General features: G+C 38.4%; 4 protein-coding genes across 6 annotated transcripts; 2 read left to right on the top strand and 2 right to left on the bottom strand.

The window, feature by feature from the left end:
* Nucleotides 1–502: 502 nt before the first annotated feature.
* On the top strand, nt 503–7,786 carry LOC113749966 (beta-galactosidase 8). Its single transcript, XM_027293863.1, has 19 exons — nt 503–1,158; nt 1,300–1,395; nt 1,749–1,861; nt 1,992–2,058; nt 2,139–2,231; nt 2,312–2,461; nt 2,594–2,682; nt 2,807–2,912; nt 3,029–3,116; nt 3,439–3,557; nt 3,749–3,913; nt 4,035–4,222; nt 4,314–4,423; nt 5,457–5,566; nt 5,751–5,864; nt 6,108–6,209; nt 6,805–7,016; nt 7,083–7,419; nt 7,526–7,786. Exons 1-19 carry the CDS (start codon nt 994–996, stop codon nt 7,631–7,633), a joined length of 2,532 nt encoding a protein of 843 aa, XP_027149664.1. The 5' UTR covers nt 503–993; the 3' UTR covers nt 7,634–7,786.
* A 2,131-nt stretch (nt 7,787–9,917) lies between these two features.
* Nucleotides 9,918–11,515, bottom strand: LOC113773256. Its single transcript, XM_027317863.1, has 2 exons — nt 10,774–11,515; nt 9,918–10,642 (listed from the first exon to the last, which is right to left on the bottom strand). Exons 1-2 carry the CDS (start codon nt 11,513–11,515, stop codon nt 9,918–9,920), a joined length of 1,467 nt encoding a protein of 488 aa, XP_027173664.1.
* Nucleotides 11,516–14,791: 3,276 nt separating this feature from the next.
* LOC113783442 (probable pyridoxal 5'-phosphate synthase subunit PDX2) lies at nt 14,792–18,573 on the bottom strand. The gene is made up of 7 exons (XM_027329583.1): nt 18,381–18,573; nt 18,161–18,288; nt 17,502–17,589; nt 17,322–17,395; nt 16,761–16,952; nt 15,332–15,429; nt 14,792–15,257 (listed from the first exon to the last, which is right to left on the bottom strand). The coding sequence occupies exons 1-7, from the start codon at nt 18,430–18,432 to the stop codon at nt 15,134–15,136; spliced, it is 756 nt and encodes a 251-aa protein (XP_027185384.1). The 5' UTR covers nt 18,433–18,573; the 3' UTR covers nt 14,792–15,133.
* Nucleotides 18,574–20,573: 2,000 nt separating this feature from the next.
* LOC113778463 (serine/threonine-protein kinase GRIK2) lies at nt 20,574–26,329 on the top strand. 3 transcript variants are annotated; one of them, XM_027323891.1, is made up of 14 exons: nt 20,574–20,679; nt 21,202–21,331; nt 21,642–21,811; nt 21,935–22,315; nt 22,412–22,486; nt 22,580–22,624; nt 23,051–23,125; nt 23,445–23,532; nt 23,735–23,859; nt 24,820–24,915; nt 25,280–25,370; nt 25,466–25,581; nt 25,722–25,800; nt 25,952–26,329. In XM_027323891.1, exons 4-14 carry the CDS (start codon nt 21,992–21,994, stop codon nt 26,104–26,106), a joined length of 1,269 nt encoding a protein of 422 aa, XP_027179692.1. In that variant the 5' UTR covers nt 20,574–20,679; nt 21,202–21,331; nt 21,642–21,811; nt 21,935–21,991; the 3' UTR covers nt 26,107–26,329. The 3 variants fall into 3 exon arrangements, with proteins under 3 accessions (XP_027179692.1, XP_027179699.1, XP_027179684.1); XM_027323898.1 differs by lacking the exon at nt 20,574–20,679 and having other exon boundaries at nt 20,688–21,331; nt 25,280–25,346; XM_027323883.1 differs by lacking the exon at nt 20,574–20,679 and having other exon boundaries at nt 20,688–21,331.
* The last annotated feature ends 793 nt before the right edge of the window (nt 26,330–27,122 follow it).

The following is a 27,122-nucleotide window of genomic DNA, read 5'->3' as shown; positions in this document are numbered from 1 at the left end:
TTATTAAATTATATATGTTTCAAAACAGTAAGCTTAAGAGCACACAAATACTTAATAAATACTTTTATTAAAAAAATATTTTTCAATAAGTGACCCCAAACTCCAGCCTAAATCATACACACATCATATCCACAGAATCAATTTGTTTGTTTAACGTTTGCCTTTTTTCCTGGGGGAAGGCGAGATGATCAGCAATTACCATATTAACAAAACCATTCAAGGACGAAAACAAGAAAATAAAAATTTTATTCGGTTAAGAATTACTCCCTAGCTTGGTCCCATCGATCAGCAAGGGAGGAGCACATTTAGGCTGGCACCATTTAGATTTACAGTTGTCCAGAACTTCCAACATTTGTAGGCCTGAGATAGTGGTTTCCAGGACTCGATGAAGAAACACCTGTCGCCATCTCCTTCTTGGAGCCCACCATTCATCATCATTCATTCATCCATTCGTTTGTTCTGCCACTATATAAAATCACCGAAAAATGGCTTCATCTTCCTCCTCCACCACCTACGCAAAACGCGGTATAATAATAATAAGCTTCACTTAGCTGATTTCACCCTTCACCTGCGGTTACACAATGCGCCAATAACAGTGCAGCAATACTGCTTTGTGAAGAAGAAGAAGAAGAAGAAGACGACGACGCCGTCTTCACGTGATTCGTCAACCCACAAGCAAAACCCAGTTATCCAAATCAGCTCAATCATCTAAACAATAAAGAAAAGACAACCGATGGCGTGTCGTGCCCTCCTCTCCTCGTCATAGCTATCTTCCGTCACTCCTCTGTTTCCTCCCGATTCCCTACTTCTTCAAATAAAACCGTCTGCTTCTGCTGCTGAAATTTAACCCCGCCAGAATATTCCCATTTATTAGAACTACCATTGCTTAGCATTTGATATTCTCCGAATAAAACTACTACTAGCATTTGTTTCTTTAAACAAAAAAGAAAGAAAGAAAGAAAACAGGACGAAGCAGCTAAAATTGCAGAGAAAATGAGAGGAACAATGGTGTTGTTCCTGTTCATGATTGTCTTTCTTTCCGCCGTTACGACGTCGTTCGCCGCCACTGTTACGTACGATCACCGCGCCTTAGTGATCGACGGCAAACGGAAAGTTTTGATTTCCGGTGCCATTCATTATCCTCGCAGCACTCCACAAGTCCGTACAACTCTCCTCTCCCGGAGTTCAGTTCTAGATATATAGTGTATATTAGTACCGCCAATTAACACGCATTTACATGCTTTTTGCAAACCATTCACGTTAAGTCTCTGGAAATTTATGGGAAATATGTAAACGCAGATGTGGCCGGACCTGATTCAGAAGTCGAAAGATGGAGGTTTGGATGCCATCGAAACATACGTCTTTTGGAATTTGCACGAACCGGTTCGAGGCCAGGTCTGTTCTTCTTTACTTTCTTTCTAATTATGCTTTGCTTCAGTTATTATCCTTTTTTGGTTACTTAGAGCGAGTTAGTACGCCCGAGAGAGGAAAGGAGCAAACAACAATGGCAGACAAATATTTTACATTTCTACGATTTTTGTGTATATTATGTTTGTAGTTTTCTTTTTCCCCCCCTCCTCTTATGTAGGAAGAAACATCATAAACTAAGTTTGACAATAAAAAATGATGAAGCCTTGGAATGTGGAAAGATATCTTAATCTTGACGGGAATTAGCATATCATTCCGGGAAAGTGAAAAATAAAGGAGTCCTAGCATTTAAGGGAAAAATTTTTCCTTTTTCCATGCAGTATGACTTCGAAGGAAGGAAAGATTTGGTTAGCTTTATTAAATTGGTGAAGCAAGCTGGTCTCTACGTTGTTCTGAGAATTGGTCCTTATGTCTGTGCTGAGTGGAATTACGGGTAACTAAAGATTCTCTCTTCCTTTTCTTTGAATATTCACTTGGATTCAAGAGAAAGATGCTTTAAGTTTTTTTTTTTTTCCTATTTATTTGGATTAAAATTTCGATCCTGTTTTGGGAAATTGGAACAGAGGATTTCCACTTTGGTTGCATTTTATACCTGGGATTGAGTTCAGAACCGATAATGAGCCATTTAAGGTGCACACTCTTGCTTATTCATTACTTCAATTTTACTGCACTGCTTTGAATTTTGTTATTAAGCGTTGTCTCTGTTTCAGGTGGAAATGCAGCGATTTACAACCAAGATTGTGGACTTGATGAAACAAGAATCTCTATTTGCTTCCGAAGGCGGTCCAATAATCTTCTCTCAGGTTGATTTTTCTTTCAAGTTTTAAGCAGCAAAAACTTTTTTTTCCTTTTTTACTTGACTGAAAATGATGCAATTTCTCAGATTGAGAATGAATATGGCAATGGAGATATTGAACCATACTATGGGAACCGTGCCAAACCTTATGTTGATTGGGCTGCAGGAATGGCAACATCTCTGAATACGGGGGTACCCTGGAACATGTGCCAACAGAAGGATGCTCCTGATCCGATTGTGAGGACCATTCTTCCACTTACCTATGGTGGTTCAATTGAAAGGATAGAAATTTGAAAAATTTTATGAGCCCTTTTAATGGAGTACATGGCTGAAAATTGTGACTCGTATTTGGTCTCCATATAAATGCAGATTAACACGTGCAATGGATTCTACTGTGACCAATTTACTCCAAATTCTGACAAAAAACCAAAAATGTGGACCGAGAATTGGACTGGATGGTATGACTTATTATCTGTTTCGTTTGACATGCATTTGTTGCTTGAATTGCATGCTGATATCATATTACTAATTATAATGTGACGTTTTCGTCTCTGGGAAAATTTTTGTGGTTCGGTACATCAGGTTCCTTTCATTTGGAGGGGCTGTGCCCACCAGACCTGTAGAGGATGTTGCTTTTGCTGTGGCAAGATTTTTCCAGCGAGGTGGAACCTTCCAGAACTATTATATGGTATTATATGATTAACGTAATTATGACTAATTGTGACTTGAGAAGTAATCCATTTCATTCCCTTTATTGATTTCAGCCTGATGTTATTAAGTTATAATCTTGTTGACTATTTCCAGTATCATGGTGGAACTAACTTTGGCCGGACCAGTGGTGGACCATTTATTGCAACAAGCTATGATTATGATGCTCCAATAGATGAATATGGTATGCTTCTTGCATTAATTAAAAATTCACAGTTCTTCTCGTCAGTAAGATTATCTTGGTAAAGATGCCTCAATGAGGCAATCCTCCATGTAAGCATGGACAATCAGTCATCTGCTACTCATTGTGCAAGAAGCAGCCTACTGTAAATGATGTATGCATGCTGTTAAGAGTCATGGATGCCTTTTAGCCAATATTATATTTTTGAGGCAAAGAGAGATTTTAGGTTATTGATGTCCATATCCTAATTGATCATAGTGGTGATGAAGAGTTGTGCTTCTCTTAGGAGTTATGCATCAATACATCAAATCCTTATTATTTGCAGGTCTCATAAGACAGCCAAAATGGGGGCACTTGAAAGATTTACATAAGGCCATAAAGCTTTGTGAAGAGGCAATGATAGCAACTGATCCAACTATTACTTCTCTTGGCCCAAATTTAGAGGTGAATATTGAACAATTACAGTGGATAAAGTCTATGGACCAGTGAAAACATTTCTGCTGAATTGAAAGAGCTGCTTGTATCCATCTGAACGGAGCAATTTTTGTATGAATTGTTCAAGATCTTTGAACAACAATCTGTTATCTCTACCTTTTCACTGATGAGGTCTTTCCACAACTGTTTTCTTTCTTTAGGCCGGTGTTTACAGAACAGGATCAGGGCTATGTTCTGCTTTTCTTGCCAATGTGGGTACCCAATCTGATGCTACTGTCAACTTCAATGGAAATTCCTATAAATTGCCTGCATGGTCTGTGAGCATCTTACCAGACTGCAAGAATGTGGTTTTCAACACTGCAAAGGTTCGCCCACGAATTGCACTATTACCTGTCTTACACTTGTTTGGAAGGGTGCAGGGGCAACTAAATATGGGTTTCATACTACAGGGTTTGTTTAACATCGTTTCATCACCTGTCATGACAGATTAATTCTATGAGGACGCTTTCAAGATTTATTAGTCAGTCTTCAGAAGATGTGGCATCTTTCTCAGGTTGGAGTTGGGTTAATGAACCTGTGGGTATCTCAAGTCAGAATGCATTCATGAAGCTTGGTTTAGCAGAGCAAATAAATACCACTGGTGATAAAAGTGACTATCTCTGGTATTCTGCAAGGTCCGTAACTTAGTAAATCTGTAATTGCTTTTAGTAGACTTCTATAACGTTTTGGTAATAACCAACGAATCTCTTGATCCATTTTCTGCAGTATCGAGATTAAAGGAAATGAGCCTTTCTTTCAAGATGGGTCCCAGACAGTTTTACATGTTCAATCACTCGGGCATGCTCTTTACGCTTTTATCAACAAAAAGCTTGCAGGTGATGGGAAATTAATGAAGAAAAATCTTTGTGCAATGCTTTCTTGTTTTTGCATTGTGCTTCAGTCAGCCTTCTGCTTTACTCAATCCTCCTCCTTAGTTAAATGGAGATGATTAGAATTCTAATTGCCACGAACAAGCTTCTAGTTACTAGCTGCCTGTTTTCATTAAAATTAAGGATTAGTCACAAGCTGGATGAAAAGGCTTACATGACGTTGTCTCTATCCTCCCTTGATTGATTCTGATGATCTTTGGAAGATTCGGATTGAAATAATTATAGACGATATAAGACACCTAAGAATTTAAACCAAGGTGATGCAGTACAAGAAAGAGAACAAATAGATGAGGAAAAAATCTTTGCTTTCTTGATGTTTCTTTTCGATCATTCTTTCTTAACTACCCTCTCAAACTCCATTATAGAACCCACCCTCAAAGTGGATTGTACCACTCAATAGCTTCTTCTGGTGGAAGGTCAATTCCATGATGCTATTGGAAAAAATTTTCATTTACTCCTAATCTATATGTTGTGGAAAATTTGTATTGATGCATTAACAGCACGTATACCAGAATAGTAATGCTGGATGTTATGTAGCATACATCATGTATACCAGAGTAGATATCTTTAGAATCCAGAACTAATGTATATGAAATAATAGTTTCCTAGTAGAAATGTAGACCACTCTGGGGTATAGCAACTTATTTTATTTGAAGCGTTGAAACTTAGATCCAAAAGGAGAGCATTGCCAAAATGTTTCAGAAATATTATTTGACATTTACTCCAGCCAAAAGAAGTAATCAGAATTTTGGATTAATCAAATTAGCATTGAAATTGGTAATCTACCACAGTTTGGAATTACTATACCAATTACCACTTTGTAAGCCTGTTATTGTTCCCTGGTAACTTGGGTTCTAAGGGGACCAGGTTTCAACTCAAATTGCCAGTAAAAACATATTTCTATGTCCTTGAACACAATGGTGAGATTAGTAGCAATAGTGCTCGGAATTTAACCGTAAGATGATTGACTATCTTGTAGGAAGTGTGAAAGGCAGCAGTGGCAATGCTAAAGTTGCACTGGAAGTCCCCATCTCCCTCGTAACAGGAAAAAACACAATTGATCTCTTGAGTTTGACAGTGGGACTTCAGGTACAACTTTCTTCTCCATGTGTTAAAGTTTATCTAGAAACAAGGATAATGCTACTTGGCACTACATGCTATGCAGAGTTTGGTTCTTCTGTAGTCACTGAACTTTTCTGTATTCATCTCTGCTTGGGAAGTAACATATTAGCGTGCACACTTTTTTCTGACACAAACCTCTAATGACTTTCAGAACTATGGGGCATTCTTTGATCTAAAAGGAGCTGGGGTTACTGGCCCAGTGCAGTTAAAAGGTTTAACAAATGGCTCTACCACTGATCTCTCCTCACAGCAGTGGACTTATCAGGTTATTTTTGTTTACTCTTTGGGATTCCGACTCAATTTAAGAGAATTGCAGTTATCTTTTCAACTTCTTACAGGAAATAACAATATCTGTGCTTCTAGATTGTTATCTTGTCAAATTACGCAACTTAAGTTGGACAAACAAGATTTCCTTCTGTTGATTATTGAACACAACGTGATTGCTCTCCGCAAAGTAAACTAATTTCTTTTGAGGATCAACGTCTCATATTGAAGTCCTTCAATGCAGATTGGTTTGAAAGGGGAAGAGATAGGGTTATCAAACGGAGGCTCTTCACTGTGGGTATCACAGCCTGCTTTGCCTAAGAACCAGCCATTGATATGGTATAAGGTAAATATTGCATATCTCAATGTATCTTTGAAGGTTTTTATGATCATAAAAGGATCTATTGTCAGGCTTATACAATAGTAATGGAATGCCTTCAAAAGCCATGGTACTCAGTTAATTAGATTAGAAGTTCTATCATTGGCACTTTGTAAGCAATGAAGTGCTCATTTCCATTCTAAACCTGCTAATAAATAGGAAGATGAAGATTCGCTCACAGAGTAATTTTTATTTTAAGTCTTCACCATAAGATGATGAGGCATTATTTCTGAAACAGAGCATTTTTTTTCCCAGTAGAATCTGGTTCGCTGTGTTATATCCCCTGACACATAATTTCTCCTAAACTGAAGTAAAATAAGTTTGAGATAGTCATGCATTTTCTACAGTTATACATGCTTAATGTTTTCAGTTAAAAAGAAAAGAAACATGATTATTCTATGTTCCTCGAGAGAGCTTCATTACTTGGTTCACATTCAATGGAAATCACTGAATATATGTAATTATAACTACACCAACAATAAGAAATCGGCCCCCGTCCCTTCCCCCTCCAATGCTGTAGTAGACTACATCTTTAACTTGTAAATCCATGTTTTTGGCCTAGACAAACTTTGATGCTGCTGGGGGCAATGAGCCTCTTGCTTTGGACCTCTCCAGCTTGGGAAAGGGTGAGGCATGGGTGAATGGACAAAGCATTGGCCGTTATTGGCCAACCAATAATGCTCCAAATGGAGGTTGTGTAAGCTCTTGCAACTATAGAGGATCTTTTAATTCTAACAAATGTCTCAAGGATTGTGGAAAACCATCCCAGCTTCTGTAAGTATCTTAAGTTATTCTAATACCTGTGTATGGTTAGAATGTTCTCTGATCCATTAAGTGCAGCTACCATGTACCTCGAGATTGGCTAAAACCGAGTGGAAACGTTCTGGTGCTGTTTGAGGAAATGGGAGGGGATCCAACACAGATATCTTTTGCAACGAGACAGATAGGAAGTCTATGCTCACGAGTTTCAGAGTCTCATCCAGTTCCAATAGACATATGGACTTCAGACCAAGAGGCAGCCAAAAAAGCAGGACCAACAATGTTGCTGGAGTGCCCTTCTGCTAATCAGGTCATTTCTTCAATCAAGTTTGCTAGTTTTGGAACTCCAGGGGGAACGTGTGGTAGTTTTAGCCATGGTAAATGCAGCAGCAAGAATGCTATATCCATCATACAGAAGGTAAATCTTTCCTCAAGTATCAATCATGATTATTCATCGAATGCAGCTAACATGTTTCTGATGAAGATATGCCATTTCACTGATTCGGCAATATTTGTTCGTCCAGGCTTGCGTTGGGTCAAGAAAATGCAACATTGGTGTCTCAATTGCTACATTTGGTGACCCTTGTCTAGGCATTACAAAGACTTTAGCTGTAGAAGCTTCTTGTACATGATAGGGTCCTGCACCTAACAGCATTGGCTATTTGGGACAAAAGCAAAAGCATTGTCCCTGCGTTAGCGGGATAACTCGTATACGGTCAGCAAATAAAGCGAATCTCTAGCATAAAGTAGCTTAAGAAAAAGGGCCTTGCAATTCCGTATTGCAACTTCTCTCCTTGATCACAAACGGTCTGCCTTTTTTTTTTTCCCCTTTTTCCAGAGGCTTTTAGGTCACATAGAAGAAAGAAAAATCAATTCAGGCAATGCAACCAAGGCTTCATAAATCAATGACCAGAAATACTTGACAGTATATTATCGTTGTAGTAAGTGGAGAATGAATTATGAATTGCTCGTTGACGGTGCGTGATCGGAGGCAGCCTGATCTCCTTCCGTCACAATTTCGCGCAAATCTTTTGAAATTGTCGTTTTTGTTGAATGACTAACTCGAGTGATCTGATAGGCTGATGAAGAATCCATAGAAAAATACTAGTACAAGAAAATATTGGATGAAGCAGAAATTTTTTAGGAGAGAACAACATCATTATATAGCTAACGATCGATTATATTCCAAATCAACAGATTATACTACCTCAGGGATTGGCATATCCATGTCAAGACTTTCGCATGAAAGAAGGGTCAGCTGTCCATGCACTTGTTAAGATGTATTTCGGGTATTAGTTTTTGGAAAGGTAAAATTAATTTGAAAAAGTATAAAAATATAAGAGAGGGTATTAATTATTAGTATATGCATATTGTGTGGGATTTAGGTACATTAACGAGTGTCCAGTTAGAAAAATCAAACGAAACGGGAAATGTTATTTGCACTCCCATCATTTGTTATATCATATAGTTTAATAAATGAAGATTATATAATAAAAATGATGGTGGGAGTGCAAATAACAAAAAGGGGAGGATAAATAACATTTTCCAAAGAAAAAAGCATAATTAATCTACTTCATGTTCATGCCCTCTTTATTAACTTTTCAATTCTCAGCTCCCACTATTAGTTATACCAAATCTTGTAAGCTTTGAGATTGGATAATATTAGGTGGAAAGTTTCCCTTGTTTATTCTCTGACACATATAGTTAGTTAATTATGGATTTGCCAGCATTTGTCAAACAATTTATCTAACGGGTGATCTATATAAGATTAATTAAGAAAAGTATATAAATGAAGAGGATTAATTAAGGAAAGTGTATAAATGTAAGAAAAAGTAGGATAATAATTAAAATCCATTAACAAATCCATTTTGAACCTTAGTGTTTTGTCGTTCTGCTGGTTCAATGTCATGAAAGGTAAAATTACAAATATGTATTAAATGTTACTATTAGAAAAACACATTCCGTTAAAATTAAGAGTCTCTATAGAATGTCAATTTCTAGAAATCAAATTCATTTAAATTTCATATTTTGTACTAAATGTGAATTTAAAAAACCAAATTTAATTGAATACAAACGTTTATGCTAAATGTGACTTTTTTAAACTAACAAATTCAGTTAAAACCAAGAGTTTGTACTGATATGACCCTTTTTTTTTTTTTTTGGGTAATGTTGTACTGATATGACATTGAATGACATTATTGATCACAATTCACAAATAGCAACGTAAACTAATAGTCAAGGGTACATTTTCTTGGAATGGAAACTCAACATTTTTTATGACTTCCAAAAACTCAAATGGCAATCCTACCTAGGAGCGGAACCGATATCCCATTTCGATATAATAGCGCTGTTTGGATTTATCAGTTTTTTAAAAATTATTTTTTAAAAATTATAAATTATTTTTAAAAATACTCTAAAAAGTAGTCTAATTTTTTTTTAATATTTAAAAAATATCCCAAAATATATTCTAAAAACTCTACTACTCTTAAACATCCCAAAATATATTCTAAAAATATTCCAAAATATACTCTAAAAACTTTACTATAGTAAAATTTTTCAAAAAATACTCCCAAAAATAGCTAATCCAAATGGAGCCGGCTCCGATTTTGGAACCGATATCGAAAACTTCCAAATCTAATACTTCTGAAGAGATGTTCGTGCACAAGCAACCATGTAGTGTGATACTCGAGATAAGGACAGCGGACCAAAAGTAGGAATTGATAGACATGGGCAGCAAAATTTTACTGCCCTTATTCACATTTCTAGTCACATAACGTAACCAGTCCAAATTAACCAATACAAAAGATCCGCTGCTTAGACAACAACGGTGACGATATCAATTATTGGTCACAAAAATAATCAGAGAATTTTAGACATATTTTTTCAAAGCACTAACAGTATAAAAATTTTAGATTATCAGATTGCAGTAACCATGGAGATGGAGGGCCTCTGGAACCTGCATAATTTGCATAGCGGTGAAGTAAGTGATGGAGTCTGGTATTTATCCTCCCCACCCATCAGTGGCATGGCCACTCCCATCTTGGCTGGGCCTACAAATCCTGGCTGGTAACTCTTCCCAAGAACTCCCTCCACAGAATCAGAAAGCTTGAAGAACTTGAATTGTGTCTCCAAATGAGCAAATGCATCATCAGATGGTATCTGGTAATTGTGAACCTTGTTTTCTTGTTCACCAATTGGGGTCACCCTGACATCCACCTGCACCAGTCCCGAGACTGTGGCCCTGACTGTGTTATGATCATCGGTTCTTTCGACAACCACAACCCTATTTCCAGTGTTGATTTTCCACTCAGCTTCTCCATCTGTTGGGATGTTAATCATCTCATTGTCCCACTTCGCAATCAGAGCATCAACCTTGTCATCCCATCTGGAGACTCTCTTAGCAGCTAGGACAAGTGTGTGGGTGTCGAACATTATTGAGAGAGCTTGAACCCAAGTGAAGTCGCGGGTCCTACCCTCTGGTCGAGTTCCAATGAAGTGAGCATTGATTTGGAGGTCGTCATCTGAGACAATGGTGAAATCGCTTCCTTTTGATCCATGGAAGTAAAACATCATACCATCACCCCCAACAAACCGAGGATCATAGCATAAAGAGCCAAACCCATCACATTGAGGTTTTCTCCCTGCCAAAGAGTAAGAAGAAATTTAGCCATCGCATTCAAATTTGCAACTGAAGCCACTCCATAGAGATATGAATGAAGGCTTGAAAATCGAGAAGAAATAGTAAAAAAGTTGTGATAGTCAGCTAACTTACACTTGCAACTGGCCTCGCACTTGCTGCTGCAATCAACGAAGCATCCTTTATTCTTATTGTCCTTGGGCTTCCTAGAAGGGCACTCAGATGGGCAAGTGAGGATCTTCCAAAAGCATGCACTCGTTGCTGTGCAGAAGAATCGTTCTTGTCCTGTCCTTTCCGTGGGTGACACCTCATAGTAGTCAGTGGAATCGCCTGTTGAAGGTGGAGAAGTAGATGGAGGGGATTGTGATGGGGGAGGAAGAGATGGAGGGGAATTGGATGGTGGGGGTATTGATGGAGGCGTCTGTGATGGAGGTAGAGGTAATGACGGAGGTTGGGATGGAGGCAATTTTGATGGCGGAGTTAGAGATGGAGGCGGGTATGACGGTGGAGGTGGTGGCCCCTTGTTTTTGTCACCATTTCTGCCACCACCTCTTCCACTGTTATCACTTCCCTGGCCACCATTTTTTCCACTGTTATCATTGCCATCCCCACCATTTTTGCCATTGTGATCGTTATTGTTGCCATTATTGTTGTTGTGGTTCTGCCCCTGGCCATTATTGTTCTCGCCTTGATCATTGTTGTTCTGGCCCTGATCATTGGTGTTTTGGCCCTGATCATTGCTGCCCTTGCCCCCATCGCCATGATCGCCTCCATTATTGCCTTTGCCACCTTCGCCTTCAGCAATGGCAGCTTCTAAAGAGATGAATAGCAGGAGGGAAACAACTAGGATGCACCACAACCATCTTCTACCACCCATCTTTACTTTCTACTAGCATGCAGTCCTATGCCTGTCCGTTTACTTCTATACGTACTTCTATGTGTTTGAAGTGTTTGTAGTGTGTGATAGCACTGCAGGGGGTGGAAGTGGAAGTGTATTTATAGTTGCAGTTTGCTCAGCAGGGCATTAAGTTCTGCTTAAATATATGCCAATAGTTTTGCTTCTTCAGAACTAAAACTTAGAGGTACAGCTCTTTCCACTTGATTTTCGTAGAACTGCAGTTTTGGGAGTTTGATTAAAGCGACTCCAGAAACTGGGGTAGAATTATGAGTCCTTTGAGTCAATCAGAAGCAAGATTCGTTGACTTCAACTACGTTCTTAAGGCAACAGAGAATGTATGCGTACGTGGATGACTTTGCTAATTCTCAAGTAAAAGTTCATGGTACTGCCAGAACCTAACATGGGAATAATTGAAATTAACGACTATTCAAACCCACGTACAGAAAGCTGGGGAGAACAGAAGGTACCATGGATCAAGCAACTTAGCTTTGCAGTTCTTTGACTTGGTTTGCAAGATTTCTATACGAGTGACTCCCGAAAACAATCAAATACTGTTCTGATGGGACGTGCATTAGTTATTGGGATGAGCTATTGTTCCATTTATGCCAAGTACGTCTATGAAAATCGCAAGCAAGCAAAACTTCATGAGAGAAAAGTACAGCAACCTGTATGTTGTCCCGGAACATTCATCGTGCCTCAAACCTAGATCAGCTGTACTAATATCCCGTATGCCTCAACCCCAGATCCGGCAAAAGTGCATGGCCGGCCTTCCTCGAAAAACAGAATCAAGAAACGCGTTTCCTTAATTTGCTGTAGTATTAACAATTTAACATGTTGGATACAAGTAGTGTTTCAAAAGAAAATCCTACTCGATGAGACGTACAACCCAGATACAAACTAAATGATAATTTATCTCTTTAATTTTAGGGATTCCTGTGTTGCAGTCGCTTGCTTTTTGCAGGTGACATATGTTAACCATCTTTTTTATTTTGTATATATCAAATCAATAAAAATGTTACAATAATTATTCTAAATAATATTTTGAGTACTAATACTCTATCCAAATCCAAACACAGTGTTGTTTAATTTCTTGTTATCTTCAACAATAAATCATCTTAAACATAAGACAGCTAGAAGAAAGGCTTGCTTTACAATGTATACTTTGTACTATTGCACTGTTCCTTAATTATTGTTGTTGCATTGGTAAGATATGGCAATACTTTTCGTCTCATTTGAGATTGGGTCGCTTACTACTCAATAGTGTTTTCAATAAAAAGTTTTTAGTTAGTATTTAATTATGACTCTATTTGAATTAACTGTTTTTTGGAGTGTTTTTCAAAAATTGTACTATAGCTGTGTATAAAAAACTTTTACTATAAATGTTTTTTGAATTGTTTTTAGAGATATTTTTAAAATATATTTTGGGTTATTTTTATAATTTACAACTTTTTTGAGGTATTTTTTTTTAAATTTTACATCACCCACCACCACCATCCCTTCCCTCCTCCTCCTCCCCTCTCTTTCCTCCCCCTCCCCTCTCTTTCCTCCCCCTTCTCCCCCCTCCCCTCCTTTCCCCCAACCCCAATCTCCTCTCCCACTTGCAGGTGGTGGCTGCGACTCTAGCCGCAACCTTTTAGGTCGCTACCAGAAAGGTCACGACCAGAAGCCATGAGTCGCTGCTTTTGGCCGTGACCTTTCTGGTTGCGATCAAATTTGGTCTTGACCAGGAAGGTTGTGGTCAGTGGAAGGGAGGGGGGATTGGGGGTGGGAAAGGGAAGGGAAAAGGAAGGAAGGAGAAGAGAGAGGAGAAGGAAAAGGAGGAGGAGGGAGGGTTGTGGGTGTGCCGGTGGTGGTGAAGAGTGATGGGAGGGGGCTTTTTTTTTTTTTGGATATTTGGAGTTGTTTTTGATATATTGTATGAATATTTTAGAGTTGTTTTTGTTTGTGTATTAATGTAACATTATATACGAAAAACTTATTTTTCAAAAATTGAGGAATCCAAACAGAGCCTATATGTTATTTGGGTGCAAAATTACATAAGTGCTTTTTGTGTACAATGAAAATAAAATTTTGATTCAAAATCTATGATAAAATAATCAAAGTTAATTTTATTTTAACATGAAAGTAATTTTTTTAACGTGAAAGTACCTTTAAAAGCACCAATTTTGAACTTCTAATAATAGTAGTGCTTTTGAGACTAAAAGCTCTACTTCTAAGTTTATAGAATTAAAATTACCAAACACTTTAAAATTGCTTCTATCTCCAAAAATGTTTCTTCAGCAAATCAGTCGAATCTCAAACAGGTTATTGCTAGTATAATGTTATTCTGCACTTCTTTTGGTTCAGCATTACCAGATATTGGATCACTTTATAATTTTTCTTGTCCTAAGATCAAGCCATAAGCACAACTGTAATTGAGATCCAGCTTGGAGAATTAGATAAACTAAGGCGACATATTAGTGTTACAAACAGCTGATCTAAACAACCTGACTACTGCAGCTGGTAGCTCTGTCCTTGTTTTGCTTAGCCATCTTAATAGCTTTAAAATGCTTTTGTCCGCTCTTTCCTCCAAAACTCAGATCAAAAGAACAACTCAGAGAAAACGAACCTTGGCAGACAATGAAGGAACCCATTTTTTTCCCTTAGTGATATTTGACACACTAATCTTTTTGTAATTTAGCAGCAAGATACGATGAGTTTAGGAGGTAAACCACTTAAAATGCTCAAATACGGTGCAACTCTGCCTATTTGGAAACGAGTGTCCCCATTCACCATAACCTACAATTTCAAATGATGGGTACTGACCTTCATAACCAATTCACCTGATACGTGTGTGACGCCTGAATTAGTATTTATTCCAGGGGAACGAGCAGTAGAAGTTAAGAATCCTATGGCAAGAGCTCTTTTTATCCTGAACTTAATTCCAAATTAGTCTATGTTGAGGCAAAAAATCCTAATGACATGACAAATACAGCCAAGAAATTGAGTTTTGAAAGACCATGAGATGCACAGGACATTGCCAATAGAAGAATCCACTGTTATTTCACAATTGGAACCCTTAAAAACAAACAAACAGAAACTAATTCAGCTCTTAATGAGATGCTTTTCTCCTTGATGCAAGTTCGAGTGATACAACAGAGCGGAGAAATGAAAACTCAGACCACTACATTGTCACTAAAACTACAAGCTTTGGATATCCGGCAATCAAATTTTGTCAACCAGAGAACACAACAGCATCCAATTAACTATCAGACATACCATGCACCATAACAATTGAAATTCTAATTGCATAAGCAAAACTTGCAAGTTTGCTTAACAAACAAATTCAAGTAATTATGTACATGATCTTGTGTGCAGCCATAAGAAATCAGTTCTCTTTGTCAAGGCGAAGAGTTTGTATGGACTAAGGGCCCTCTTTGGAAGTTCTATCTGAATTAACTTTGGAAGTTCTATTGAAAAGTCTATCTGAATTAACTTAGAAAGTTCAAGACAACCACAAATGAAAACACAGATTAAGAAGAGAACAAAGAGTCACAAAGAAACTATTTGACTTTTCCTCTCTTTTAGAAAAAGTCCTACCACTTTTTACTTCTTTTGCTATTGAAAGATTGGAAGATCACTTTTATCTCGCTCAGAGAAGCTTGGATCCTCCACATATGTGGAGCGGCAGCACAGTGCCCCTTCTCCAATCTCACCCGCCATCTTCAAGAAGTATGCATGCCTGTAAAGATCACCTTCAGAACCTATACCCATTACATTAGGCAAATAGTTATTTCATTAACAGAAGATACTCACCATCTACCATCAGCAGTCAGTTCAGGGTGAAAAGCAGTTGCTAACAAGTTCCCCTGCCTCACCGCAACAATCACTTTCTTTTCTGAATGTGTATTCTCCTGAAATAAGAAAAGACAAGTATGGCAACCATTAAATGACCAATTAAACATGCATAATGTTGTGGATCTTACAAAAAATACTTAGAAATGCATTAGCTATCCACCATGTATCAAACTCAAAGATAGCAGCTCAAGAATTCCTATAATGTAAACCAGCCCCAGAACACACATCCCCACACAGAGAACATTGGGTATCTTACCAGCCACAAGGAGGAGAATGGTGCAGTGCAAATAGAAGCACAGAGTGGCATTGTTCCATGACATTAGTATATTCAAGCAGAACCAAATAGGAATGCAGAAGGGTAAAGTTCCCGCAGTCGTATAAATAACACTGTAGCATTTGAATTTTTACAAATTTGTGGAGGTAGTTTTTAACTAAAAGGACTTCGTTGAGAACATTTTAGTCTTGTAAGATTAAACGTACATTATTGGATCTTGTTCCCAGTACCTCTAGGTCTGCCCATGAGCAGAAGACTAGCATACATGCATCTATGACTATCCGAAACTTAATATAAACACAGACACACAAAATGGGTAACACACGCGTATCTTGTTGACGTCTTTTAAACCAGAGTAAAATTTTGTTACTGTATCGATTAAACAATTGCTAGTGTCTAAGTCTCTCAAAATATCAAAGAGTTCCTGCAAGGTCAGATGAGCAAGAAGAGGTCATAGGGCCAAAGTTCATATGCTTCATGGAAACACTCAAGCTGATAAAGTGCTATTAATTGGTACAATTATGAAGTACGCTAGTAATTACCTAAAATTCAAACAAAGAGAGGAATAGAGACGATATAAGTCACAAGATGCTAAACAGAAAATTGTATGCTTAAATGCATTACCAGCCTTCATAAAACACCATGAAATTAGGACTACATGAAACTATGAAAGAAGCATCCTAGTGGTGTTAGCATATAGGCACATAGCAAACCTACGACTGACAACTGAATCAAGTTTCACCCTTATATCAATTAAGTGTTTTCTGCAAAAGTTTGGTATAAGTATCAGCAAGAACTGCCACAAGTCACACACTCAGATTGCACTGTTTCTAATTGTGAAGCTGGTGCAACAAAATACAATCAATGTACTTATAAACAGGTAACTAAAAATGTGGCTCTTAAGAATCAATGCATTCATCGATTAAAATTATTAAAAAAAAAAAAGATTGTGAAGCAGTAAACAGGAGCTAAGCATCCAAACCCAAAATGAGGCCAATACCCAACCAAGTTTACAGCTTCTCATACACACATCAGATACTGCATAATAGAATTTTTTTCTCCACATGAATGTTGGTGAGAAAACCCAAACAAAATTAGGAAACATAAACAGACCTCTGGGCTCTGAATGCCAAGGTCCGAACTAGAAGCTTTGTCAAACGGGACAGGAATATCAGCCAGAACTTCTACTCCAGGTCCCACATCAAGAATTCCAGGAGCACGAATAAAAACACCTCGAAAAATTGGGGGACCACCTTCTTTGGCTGCAATTTCCGGAATTGAAAGCTCAGCCTCAAAGCTTTGAATCTACAGAATTTAGGGTACAAAAAAAGAGCACCAGATTCAAGCAGTCAGCAACTACTCATATGATAGAATCAGGATAGAACAAGATGATCCACTATGATGATTCAAGAATCAGCATTTTTTTTTTTGCTTTTTCTTTTTTTTTTTGGGCTAGTTCGTGTATAGTTGTTCACTAAGCATGTGACAAAAACATTTCAGTATTCAACTGAAGGCAAATTTGCTCAGCAGATGGGGATAACATATAACCAATAAAGGCCCAAACCAAGAATTGTGTTGCCTCAGCAAAAAGATGAAGCTATTGATAGACTATGAAACAGTTTAGTCCATAGATCCTTTTTGGGTTATAACGTAATTCAAGATAGTAGAGAGTACCTGACTGCCAAAGAAGTTCCTGTGGACTGTACAATCAAGACCTCCAACAAGTTCCTGCCCACCAGTTTTTTGCCCTGCAATGATTGTATTGTGATACAATTCACACTAGATTGCCAATTGCAGTCCTCATAACCATGAAAAGCATAGAATTTCAATTCACAAAATGAAAGTGATAATCACCAGTGGCTTTGTTTGCCAAAAAGATTAGGCCAGCACACGTCCCCCAAACTGGCTTTCCCATTTGAACAAACTCGCGCAAAGCAGGAAACTGCAATGACAACATGAAGTAAGCTCCTAGCCTCTTAGAAGCATGCCGACATCAGCAAAAAGAAGCAGTGACAGCAACAACAACCATGGTAATGCTGACGATAGCTAACTAGAAATTATGATAATCCTTTAACTAAAGAATTTCACAAAATATAAAGCTAAAATGAAATGAGACATATTCAAACTTGGTTCCTCCCAGAAGACCTGAACCCAAAGAAAACAAACCAAAAATACACATTCATTATCAGACAGTCTAACTAACATTAACCCCACGTGAAAAGAGGGGCAGAAAAATTTCATTGACACATTATACAAGTAATAAAGACTCTTCATTTTCTGCCACAAGTCACCAAAGAAACCAGAAGTGCTTTGTCAAACTCAATAGGAATATCAAAAGAGTGACTCAATTCCATTTAATGGTCTAATCTACAACAAACCAACATAAACATTTAGTATGCAGAAATACAAAATATTACATGCAAACACGGAAAGCTATACGTGTGTGCGCATATGGAAAGAGAGAAAAGAAACAGAAATAAGAAAGGTAGAAAAGGGGCGAGAGGAGATGAGACCAGGTTGTGGTACTCGGCTAACTTGGCCATGGTGGTACTCTCGCCGCCGGGAATGATGAGAGAGGTGACATCCTGCAGCTGTTCTGGTTTCCTTATCTCTACTCCCTTCACTCCCAGTCTTCTCAGGGCTTCCCCATATCATCACATCACATTTTTCATCAGATATCAAGAATAAAAAAGAGCATGGAAATTTGGTAACGGCGGGGGGATGGAAAATTACCCGAGATGTGTTCGTTGAAAGATCCCTGTAAAGCCAGAACGCCCACGACCATGTTTTGCCTAGTTGCAAGCGTGGGGAGTCGGAAGTGGGCGGCTACAAATTTTATTAAAAGAAGAAAGAAGCAGGGGCTGAAAGAGGCGTGTCCAACTATGCTTCACTTGCGTAGGCAAAGTAGATTAAAAAGAGACGATGGAATTCGATCAGTGACATTTGGAATCATGGAACTGCTAGCGTGCCGCATGTATTGTACACTTGTTTTTCAGTGGAAATCTGCACTTTCACCGCCACACGTTCTGAGGGACTACGATTTGGGGACCCATTATCCTCCACTGGGGGAAGGACATGAAGAGATCCTAGAGTAACTCGAAGGGACTGAACTATCACCGGATCAGACGAGTATTAAACGAATATATTATGCATCCGTTTGAATTTTTTGAACAGAGTAATTTTAATATCACAAATTGATGGGAACCCCACCAAAATTTAATGCATTGGGCTGGTGGTTCATTGTCCTAACCTTTCTAATACTACTAGTATTTGCATTAAGCTCTCCAAATTGATTTGAACCAATGAGCCCCCCACACATTAAGGCAGGTTATAATGATAAGGTCCGTAAACAAATCAAGTCCATCTTTGGTTTAATTGAGTTAGAGTCTGTCTCAATTTTATCAAATTCAACTCAATTTTATCACTATACAAACACACACATATATGTGTGTTGGGGCGCTGGGCCGGGCCGAAGTGGGGATTAGTCGGGCCGCCTTTACGGACTTGACCCTGACACCCCACTCCGTCAACAAAAAAAAAAAAAAAAAAACACACACATATATAATTGAACCGACTCACAAGTTAATAAGTTGAGTTTCTTCGTACTCAGCTCGATTTCAATATTAGTTGACTCATGAACTAACGAATTGAGTTTCTTTATACTCAGCTCGATTTTAATAACTTGATTTGGTCGACTTGATATTGGCCGAGTTTAAGTGAAATTTTGATTGAGTCAGTAGTTCGATTCGTTTGTAGCTCTATATGCCATGGCAAATTTTGTTAAAATACCAATATTGTCCACATAGAAGTGAACAAAATATATTCTCACCCTTTTTTTATGGTCCCTACAACTAGTACTTTCCTCTTTTCGACCCTGAAATCTGAATCCCTCCGAGAGCCCTACTTTCTTTTTCCCAGCATATTTCTCGCGTCTCACTAGGGATGGCAACGGGGCGGGGTTGGGGCGGGGGACCCCTCCCCCGTCCCCCGCCCCATTGCCTATTAGTTCCCCCCGTCCCCCGCCCCGTCCCCCGCCTCCCGCTCCCCCCGCCCCGCCCGCCCCGCCTTGCCCCGCTTCCCCCGCGGGGGCACCCGCGGGGTTAATAAAATTTTATTATATAATTTTATTATAATTAAATTTTAATAAATAATCAAGTACTAAAATATCAACACATCACCAAATTATTATTCATTGTAATTTTACAATTGAAACTCATAAAAACAATCAAACAGAAGTTATTTGAATACAATCCAATATGATGAAATAAATATAACTAAAATAGTCAAATTTTCACTTTTAGTACAAATGCAATCACTAATTCATCATTGTGTTTGTGCTTTTTTTTGAGAAAAAAGTGTTATTCTATTAAGTGTAATTAGAAATTTAGTATAAATGTATTAGTAAATTTAGTATAACTAATTAATAAATTCTATTAGTAACATGTATAATTATTCATATAATTGATAATATCAATTATATTACATAAACTAATATACATTATATAATACATCTAACTAATAATATCATTATCATAAGTTTATAACTAATTAACTTACATATAATATATAGTCATTTATATATATATATATAATTTTTTTTTTGCGGGTGGCGGGGCGGGGGATGGGGCGGGGGAGTATACCCCCGCCCCGTTTCTAAGCGGGGGGGAAAAAATTCCCCCCCGCCCCAACCCCCGCCCCGTGAGCCCCCCGCGCGGCGGGCACCCGCGGGCACCCGCCCCCATTGCCATCCCTACTTCTCACCCTCCATCTTAGCTAGAAAGGCTGCATTGACACGTGTTTGAAATTTTCAATACTACAAGCAATGCTATTGAACATTCAATCTATAGTCACGAAGGATCTTAAATCTCTCTTCTCGGCCAAACTTGCCTTTGTAAAAAAGGTACTCCAGCTGTTTTGGAACCACATGAAGCATCAGGAATCTAAAACCAGCCTTTGACAAATGCCAGCATCTTTGACAAGGTCTCCTACCTATATTCCACACATTTTGTACTTAGCGCTCTTAAGCAAAGCGGTGAGTTGATGAACATTTCACAGACTCTAAATGCAAGAATCTGATTCTCTATTTACGGTACTCTTTTTTCAGCTTTCCCTCACTTTCATTCCAATCTCTTCCATTTTCCGAACTCCAAAGTCTAAACCCAAAACCAAACTCATACCAAACCTCGCCGGGGAGCAGCCACGTAACAACCAAATTTTCAGTCGAGGCTTATTTATGTGAATGGAAAGTTGAATACTTTCCCTCCCCATTCCATCCCCCAAATACCAACTCCAATTCTTTCAAAGCTCCCAAGTCCGGATCTCTTCCCTGGCCTCCTATTTCCATATAAGACAAAGGGATTTGAAATTCGCCTTAGATAAATCCTCGCCGTGCATCCCTCTTCCTTCCCTCCTAAATCTCCTCTCTACCTCCTATTTCTTAGGGTTTTCCAAAATCAACTGCAATTTCTCAATAATTTATCAAAATCGAATCTTTTTCATTTCCTTATTTGATTCACTCATACAATAATTTAATTAGTTTCGAGTCGGTGGCCAGGAGCATATATTCTTATTTGTTGAATTGCGAGGGCAGTTACAATTCAACTTCCGGGATTGTAAACGGCTGGGTTGTTTCTTCAATTCGGAGCGAGGGTTTTGCTGAGATGCTTCATTCATTGTGGTAATCGGTATGTAAAATTTCGATCTTCATATGGTTTATTCCCCCCCCCCCCCTCGAACTGCACTTTTTTATCTGTATTTGACACCATCGTCTGCGACTCTAGATGGGACTTGTCCTTTTGCTGGAGAATAAAGTATAAAAAACCTTTTTGGAAAATACAATTTGCTTTGCTTGCTGATTGCAATTATTGAGAAATTGGAATTGGATTATCTAATAGTATGTTGCTGTCTTTGAACTTGTCGTGGTTGATTTGCATCTATCTAACATTGTTAATGTCTAGCAAAAAAGTAAAATTTGTTACTTTTTATTGAATACAGGAGATTTAGGAAGTATTTTGGGCTGCAATCTCCTGTTTGAGATGTCAGGGTGGAATGTGAATGGCATCAGTTTGATCAATTGCTTCTATCATTTCTCTGAATGGCATCCTTTATTATAGCAGTCTGCCTTTGGGCCTTTCAAAGCCCAGATTACATCACTTGCTGATAAGGTTAATATCAACACCTTCCCTTTCTTTCATAATTAGTAGCAGTAATTTGTGTGTGTGGGTATAGGTTGTGTGGTTCTTGATTGATAGGTTAAGATCTTCATCTGTCAATGTGGCATTTTTCAGGTGTTTGGATCAGAAAACTTGTTTTGCTGTAGATTATTGGGCGGAAATAACTTAGCCATGTTCATCAAGAGAGATCCTCTTGCAGAAGCAACGGAAATGGGTTGCTGTGGTTGTTTTGGTTTTTCTTTTGCTAAAAAGCCGAAAAAAGTTGTGCGACCTAGAGTTTTTGGGAATTACACTTCAGAGGAATCCTTGTTGGATCAAGAGATGGAAGTGGAGGATGGTGAGTTTGATAATGGTGATGATACTGGAAATGGGGATGATAGTGACTTGCAAAGTCCGGTCAGACGATCTGAGGAGATTCTCAATTATAGACTTCAAAATTCATTGATTTGCAGGGAAGTTCCAGTGAAGGAAACCCACAAACTTGTGCGGTCTGAAGTAAGTAGCTAAATGACGGTTTGGATGTCAATGCATTTAGCACTCATCTTTGCTATATTACGAGTATAAATTGATCCTATGGTTGGTTCTTCTAAGGATGAAAATGGGAACAAGATGATTAATGAATATGTTCGTGAATATAAGATTGGTTCTGGAAGCTATGGCAAAGTGGTGAGCGTACTTTTCTTGATATCTACTGCTCATCTATGCCCATAGGCATTTAATCAGTGATTCTGTGGTCTTATGCCTAACAAAATGTCACAGGTTCTTTATCATAGCAGTGTTGATGGGAAATATTACGCGATAAAGGTAATGCCTGCTGCTGTGTTTTCTGAACTGTTCGGACAATTTGGAGACTTTTTTGTAGTTTCTTGCAATATGTTCTGAATGAACTGGCATGTTATGCCAAATTTGTAGCTTATTTTTTTCAATCATTTACTTCATTAATTTGTCAAAAGGCCTTTGGTATGTTTGATAGGCCTATTGATTTGACGATTCTTCGTATGATGAGCCTTCTACTGTTGGTTGAACGTTGAAAATTTGTTTTAGCCAGAATCAGAACCTAATTAGTTCATTTGGGTTTCATGTCAAACCATGTAGACAGAGAAAGTAGGCATGGTCCTTTTAGGTATCTGTTGAATGTTATGGTAACATCAAATGAATGATGGAATGGTGAATGGGTACAATTTAGCTGGTATACTGGAGATAAGTAATTTTCTTTCCTTTTGAACACAGGCTTTTCACAAGTCTCATTTGTTAAAGCTGAGGGTTGGACCTTTTGAGACTGCTATGAGTGATGTCCTTCGCGAGGTACTTTTATTGAATTCTGTGGTTAACTTTGTAGTGTCACAGTGAGAAGTTTGGATGATTTCTATTGCATTTCTGATTTATATTCTATTATGATGAGCTTTCTGAAGGTTGGTAGTCTTTCTTATGTTTTGTATCATACGTGGAAGTTTGCAATTGCGGTCAACTATAGAATAGAGCATTTGTGAGTCTGCTTTTTATTGTGCATTGGTGGCTTTAATGTTTATATTGCTTTCTTGAAGAAGTAGTGAATATCAATTAGTTCACTATTTTCGGATTATTGGGATTATGAATTAATGCTTTCAATTCTTATGCCTTGCAGGTTTTGATAATGAAAACCTTGAACCATCCAAATATAGTGAATCTTGTTGAGGTGATTGATGACCCAACCACAGATCACTTCTACATGGGTATTCTTCAATATTGCCCCCCACGCCACTCCAAGCCTCTCCTTTTAAAGGGACAAAAGAAATAAAAGGAAGAAAACAGAAAAAACAGATCAATGTTCCTGAAATAAAGCACTTGCTCTTCATCTTGCTTTACCTTTATGAATTTCCAAACATTTAGTGTGTGGGTAGTTTAGTTGACCACTTCTATCTATTTCTTGTTCAGTTCTGGAGTATGTGGAAGGCAAATGGGTCTTTGAAGGTGCTGGCCCACCTGGTGGTCTTGGAGAAAGTACCTCACGGAAGTATTTCCGAGATATAATTTGTGGTTTGATGTATCTTCATGCACATGTAAGAGAAGGATTGTCCATTTTTGACTCATCTTATATGCACACTTTCTTTACTCTAAGCTAACTGGTCCAATCCACTAAAATGTTATGTTTCCCTTGTGTTGAAGTAATTTTTTTTCTTTTGTTAAAGTTTTTCCGTGATGCTTGCTGTTGCACAAATTACTTGGTCAACTGCTAATCCCAACTGCTGATTTGTGGCAATACTTTTTATTTTTTGGGGGGCTAACCCAAGGCTTCTTCACTAAAACTGAATCTTTTATAATTTGTTTTCTGACGTGCTTTGTGAATATGTTTCATTGCCAATCCATTGTGCTTGAAGTGGGTCTTAATCTTTTCTGTGGTAATTTAAGCTCAAAGCCATCCGAAATAGAGCTTCTTAGTGATGGTGCTCGTCTTTCAGTTTTTTTTGGCTACCAAGCATTGTAAGGGACAGGATTTTCATTTTTGCGTTCTATTAGCCATTGTAGCTGCATGAATGAGGTCTGTTAGAGATATAATCACAAAAAAATTTTATCTCGGTAGTGTCCTAGCTTGTGCTGATACTACCCCTGCCTATTGTGGCTTTTACCTGGTTTTACAGCCTGTGTTCTGCTTCATTTATTGCATTGCTTAGAAGACAATATAAGTTCTTCCCCTCTGACGGATGCTACTTAGGCTTATAGATTACCTCCTACGTAATCTTGCAAGTTGGATCATTTAGGTATTGTCTGGTTGTGGATGGTTTATGGTATTCTTACCTGCATCTAAGATTCTGGTAAGATTGAAACCTCTAAACTTGATTGCTCTCCCAAATCATCTCACCTAGTTATGAGCCTATAACTTTGCCGAAGAAAATGGCCATTTTTTTCCTCCTATGATGTCTTACTCATGCACAGCTTACCTAAGCTTCTGTCTTTATATTTTGTTTGCTCAACATTAAAATGTTCTAATGTTTTGGACTAATTTCATTCCAATTCCACAGAATGTAGTGCATGGTGATATTAAACCTGATAATCTCTTGGTCACTGCTTCTGGGACTGTGAAGATTGGTGATTTCAGTGTTAGTCAGGTTGTTGAGGTAATGCACTGCTGTTTTCCTGATATTGTTACCTTAAGGTTGATCCTTACTTGATAGAAGAAAGATTCCTTTTAGTAAGGAACTTAAGAAAGATTAAATAGATCAAGAATTTTTCGTTCAACCAAGAAATCACCAAACACTAAAGCAAGAAATAGTCTTCCTCTTTTGTTATGGCACATGCGCGTTACCTTTCCTTTGTTAGAAATAAGCCTCCATTTTGTTGGATTGTGAGGATCTCCTGGTGAGCAATTCGGTGTGCACTTTGTAACGGGTTTGTTTTTATGACTGTGATTGTTGTTTTATTTTATAGCTTTGCCTCCTAATTTTGGTAGGTGATGTTCTCTTATTCTGCTTTTACTCTTAGGATGATAACGATGAACTTCGCCGCTCTCCTGGGACTCCTGTTTTTACCGCACCAGAGTGCTGTTTAGGTAGTTGTATGACTGATGTTGAAAGTATGCTAGACCTGAGACTTCACTTCTGTATATTTACAGAAGTACTTTGCCCAATATAGTCACGTCATTTTTTTTTATATATATATAATTATCAGGTTCAACCTATCATGGCAAAGCTGCTGACACGTGGGCAGTTGGGGTTACATTATATTGCATGGTGTTGGGAAGGTATCCATTTCTTGGGGACACCCTTCAGGACACGTATGATAAGGTATTCAGTAGTCCCACTGCCTCCTCACTTATGTATAAATGTCCTGTAAAGAACAGGAATGCTTGTTATTCTTTTTATGCCTTGTTCGTTTGCTGGTTTCTGTAGCTGTTTGTAATTGGGGACTTGTACTCTTTTCGCAGATCGTTAATAACCCCTTGTATCTCCCTGATGGAATGAATCCCCTGCTGAAGGACTTAATTGAGGGGCTTCTCTGCAAAGGTTTGTCTCACGTCTTTGATTAGCTGATGATGCTCAGAAGTTGATTTCCGCACACATACTGCCATTCCCTTCTTGTGCTCTCTCTTCATTCTCAGCCTGTACACGAAATTCTTGGCCCTTGTATTCTTTCTTATAGAAATTGTCTCTGCAGACCCCGAACGGAGGATGACACTAGAGGCTGTTTCTGAGCATGCATGGGTGATTGGTGAAGGAGGGCCTATTCCTCGGTATTTATGTTGGTGCAAAAGGAGCAGCAGATCAAAAGAAGAAGTCTCTAATGGGAGCGCAGTGGATCTTCTCGCTTGATGAGGCTTTCCATTTTTGTATAGCAGTAGAGTTTTTGGTCCCTTTCTCCAGTCAAGGAGGTGACTTGCGAAAACTGAATGAATGAATGCAGTTTTATGTATGCGAGGCATCGCAGTATAGAGATGAGAGGCAGTGAGAGTCTCTTTTAGACTTGCTTTGTTTTGTAGAGAGCTATCACGTTTATAACATCTTTTTCTTTTCTGATAATTCCTTGCGTTCATCAGCTCCCAATCTTCCTGCCGTATTATTAGCTATGCAAGTACAATAGAAATGCTATTAGGAGCTTAGTGTCTTAGTGAGTTGACTTGCTGTTTACAACGTGACCGGTGGATGTTTCAACGTCCCACATCTAATGCTGCTTTTCATTCACATCAAGTGCCTTCAACTGCTGCTTTTCAAGCACCATCTGCCCAGTAAGCTAGCAAGTCAAGTCTGATAGTAGGGGAAGTTTGACAGAGAAGTGAATGCCATGCAAGCACAAGTATTCCCACTTTAGGAAAATAGTTAATGGTACTAACCACCCGCTTGGTTCAGACTCAGCAATGGCAATGTCTATGACCCATCAATAGTTATGGTTTTATGGGGGGTTCCCTTTGCCAAAAAACTGATGCTTGGTAGACCAGTAGTAGCTGTATCTGCATAGGAATCTTACCAACCTCCATTTCTCTTCCTCTAATTTTTCTTCTGATTTCATAATTTTACAACAAAATTGACAAAAACCCAGTAAATGAGGGCCACTTTCTGTGGCTTATGGGAAGGGAAAAAGAGAAGACGAGAGAGGAGAGGAGGTATAAATGAGGGTTGCAGACAGAGAGAATGATGGGAGTTTTTTTTAAATCAGCAAGAGCTGGGCTTTGTCATGTTTTCATTAAATTTTTTCATGTTGAGAAATTCGGGAATGGACCCAAAAGTGTCCAACTTGGTCTGGAATGGCCATTGAGCACTTTTGGGTCTTCCATAGTGATAGATGTCAACCAATCATCATGTATGTATGGGCGTGTCGAGCTTGAAACCCA

This window comes from Coffea eugenioides, chromosome 1 (genome assembly GCF_003713205.1).
Source record: "Coffea eugenioides isolate CCC68of chromosome 1, Ceug_1.0, whole genome shotgun sequence".
Lineage (NCBI taxonomy): Eukaryota > Viridiplantae > Streptophyta > Magnoliopsida > Gentianales > Rubiaceae > Coffea > Coffea eugenioides.
The sequence above is the reverse complement of the archived record's forward strand: the minus strand, read 5'-3'. Positions and strand labels throughout refer to the sequence as shown.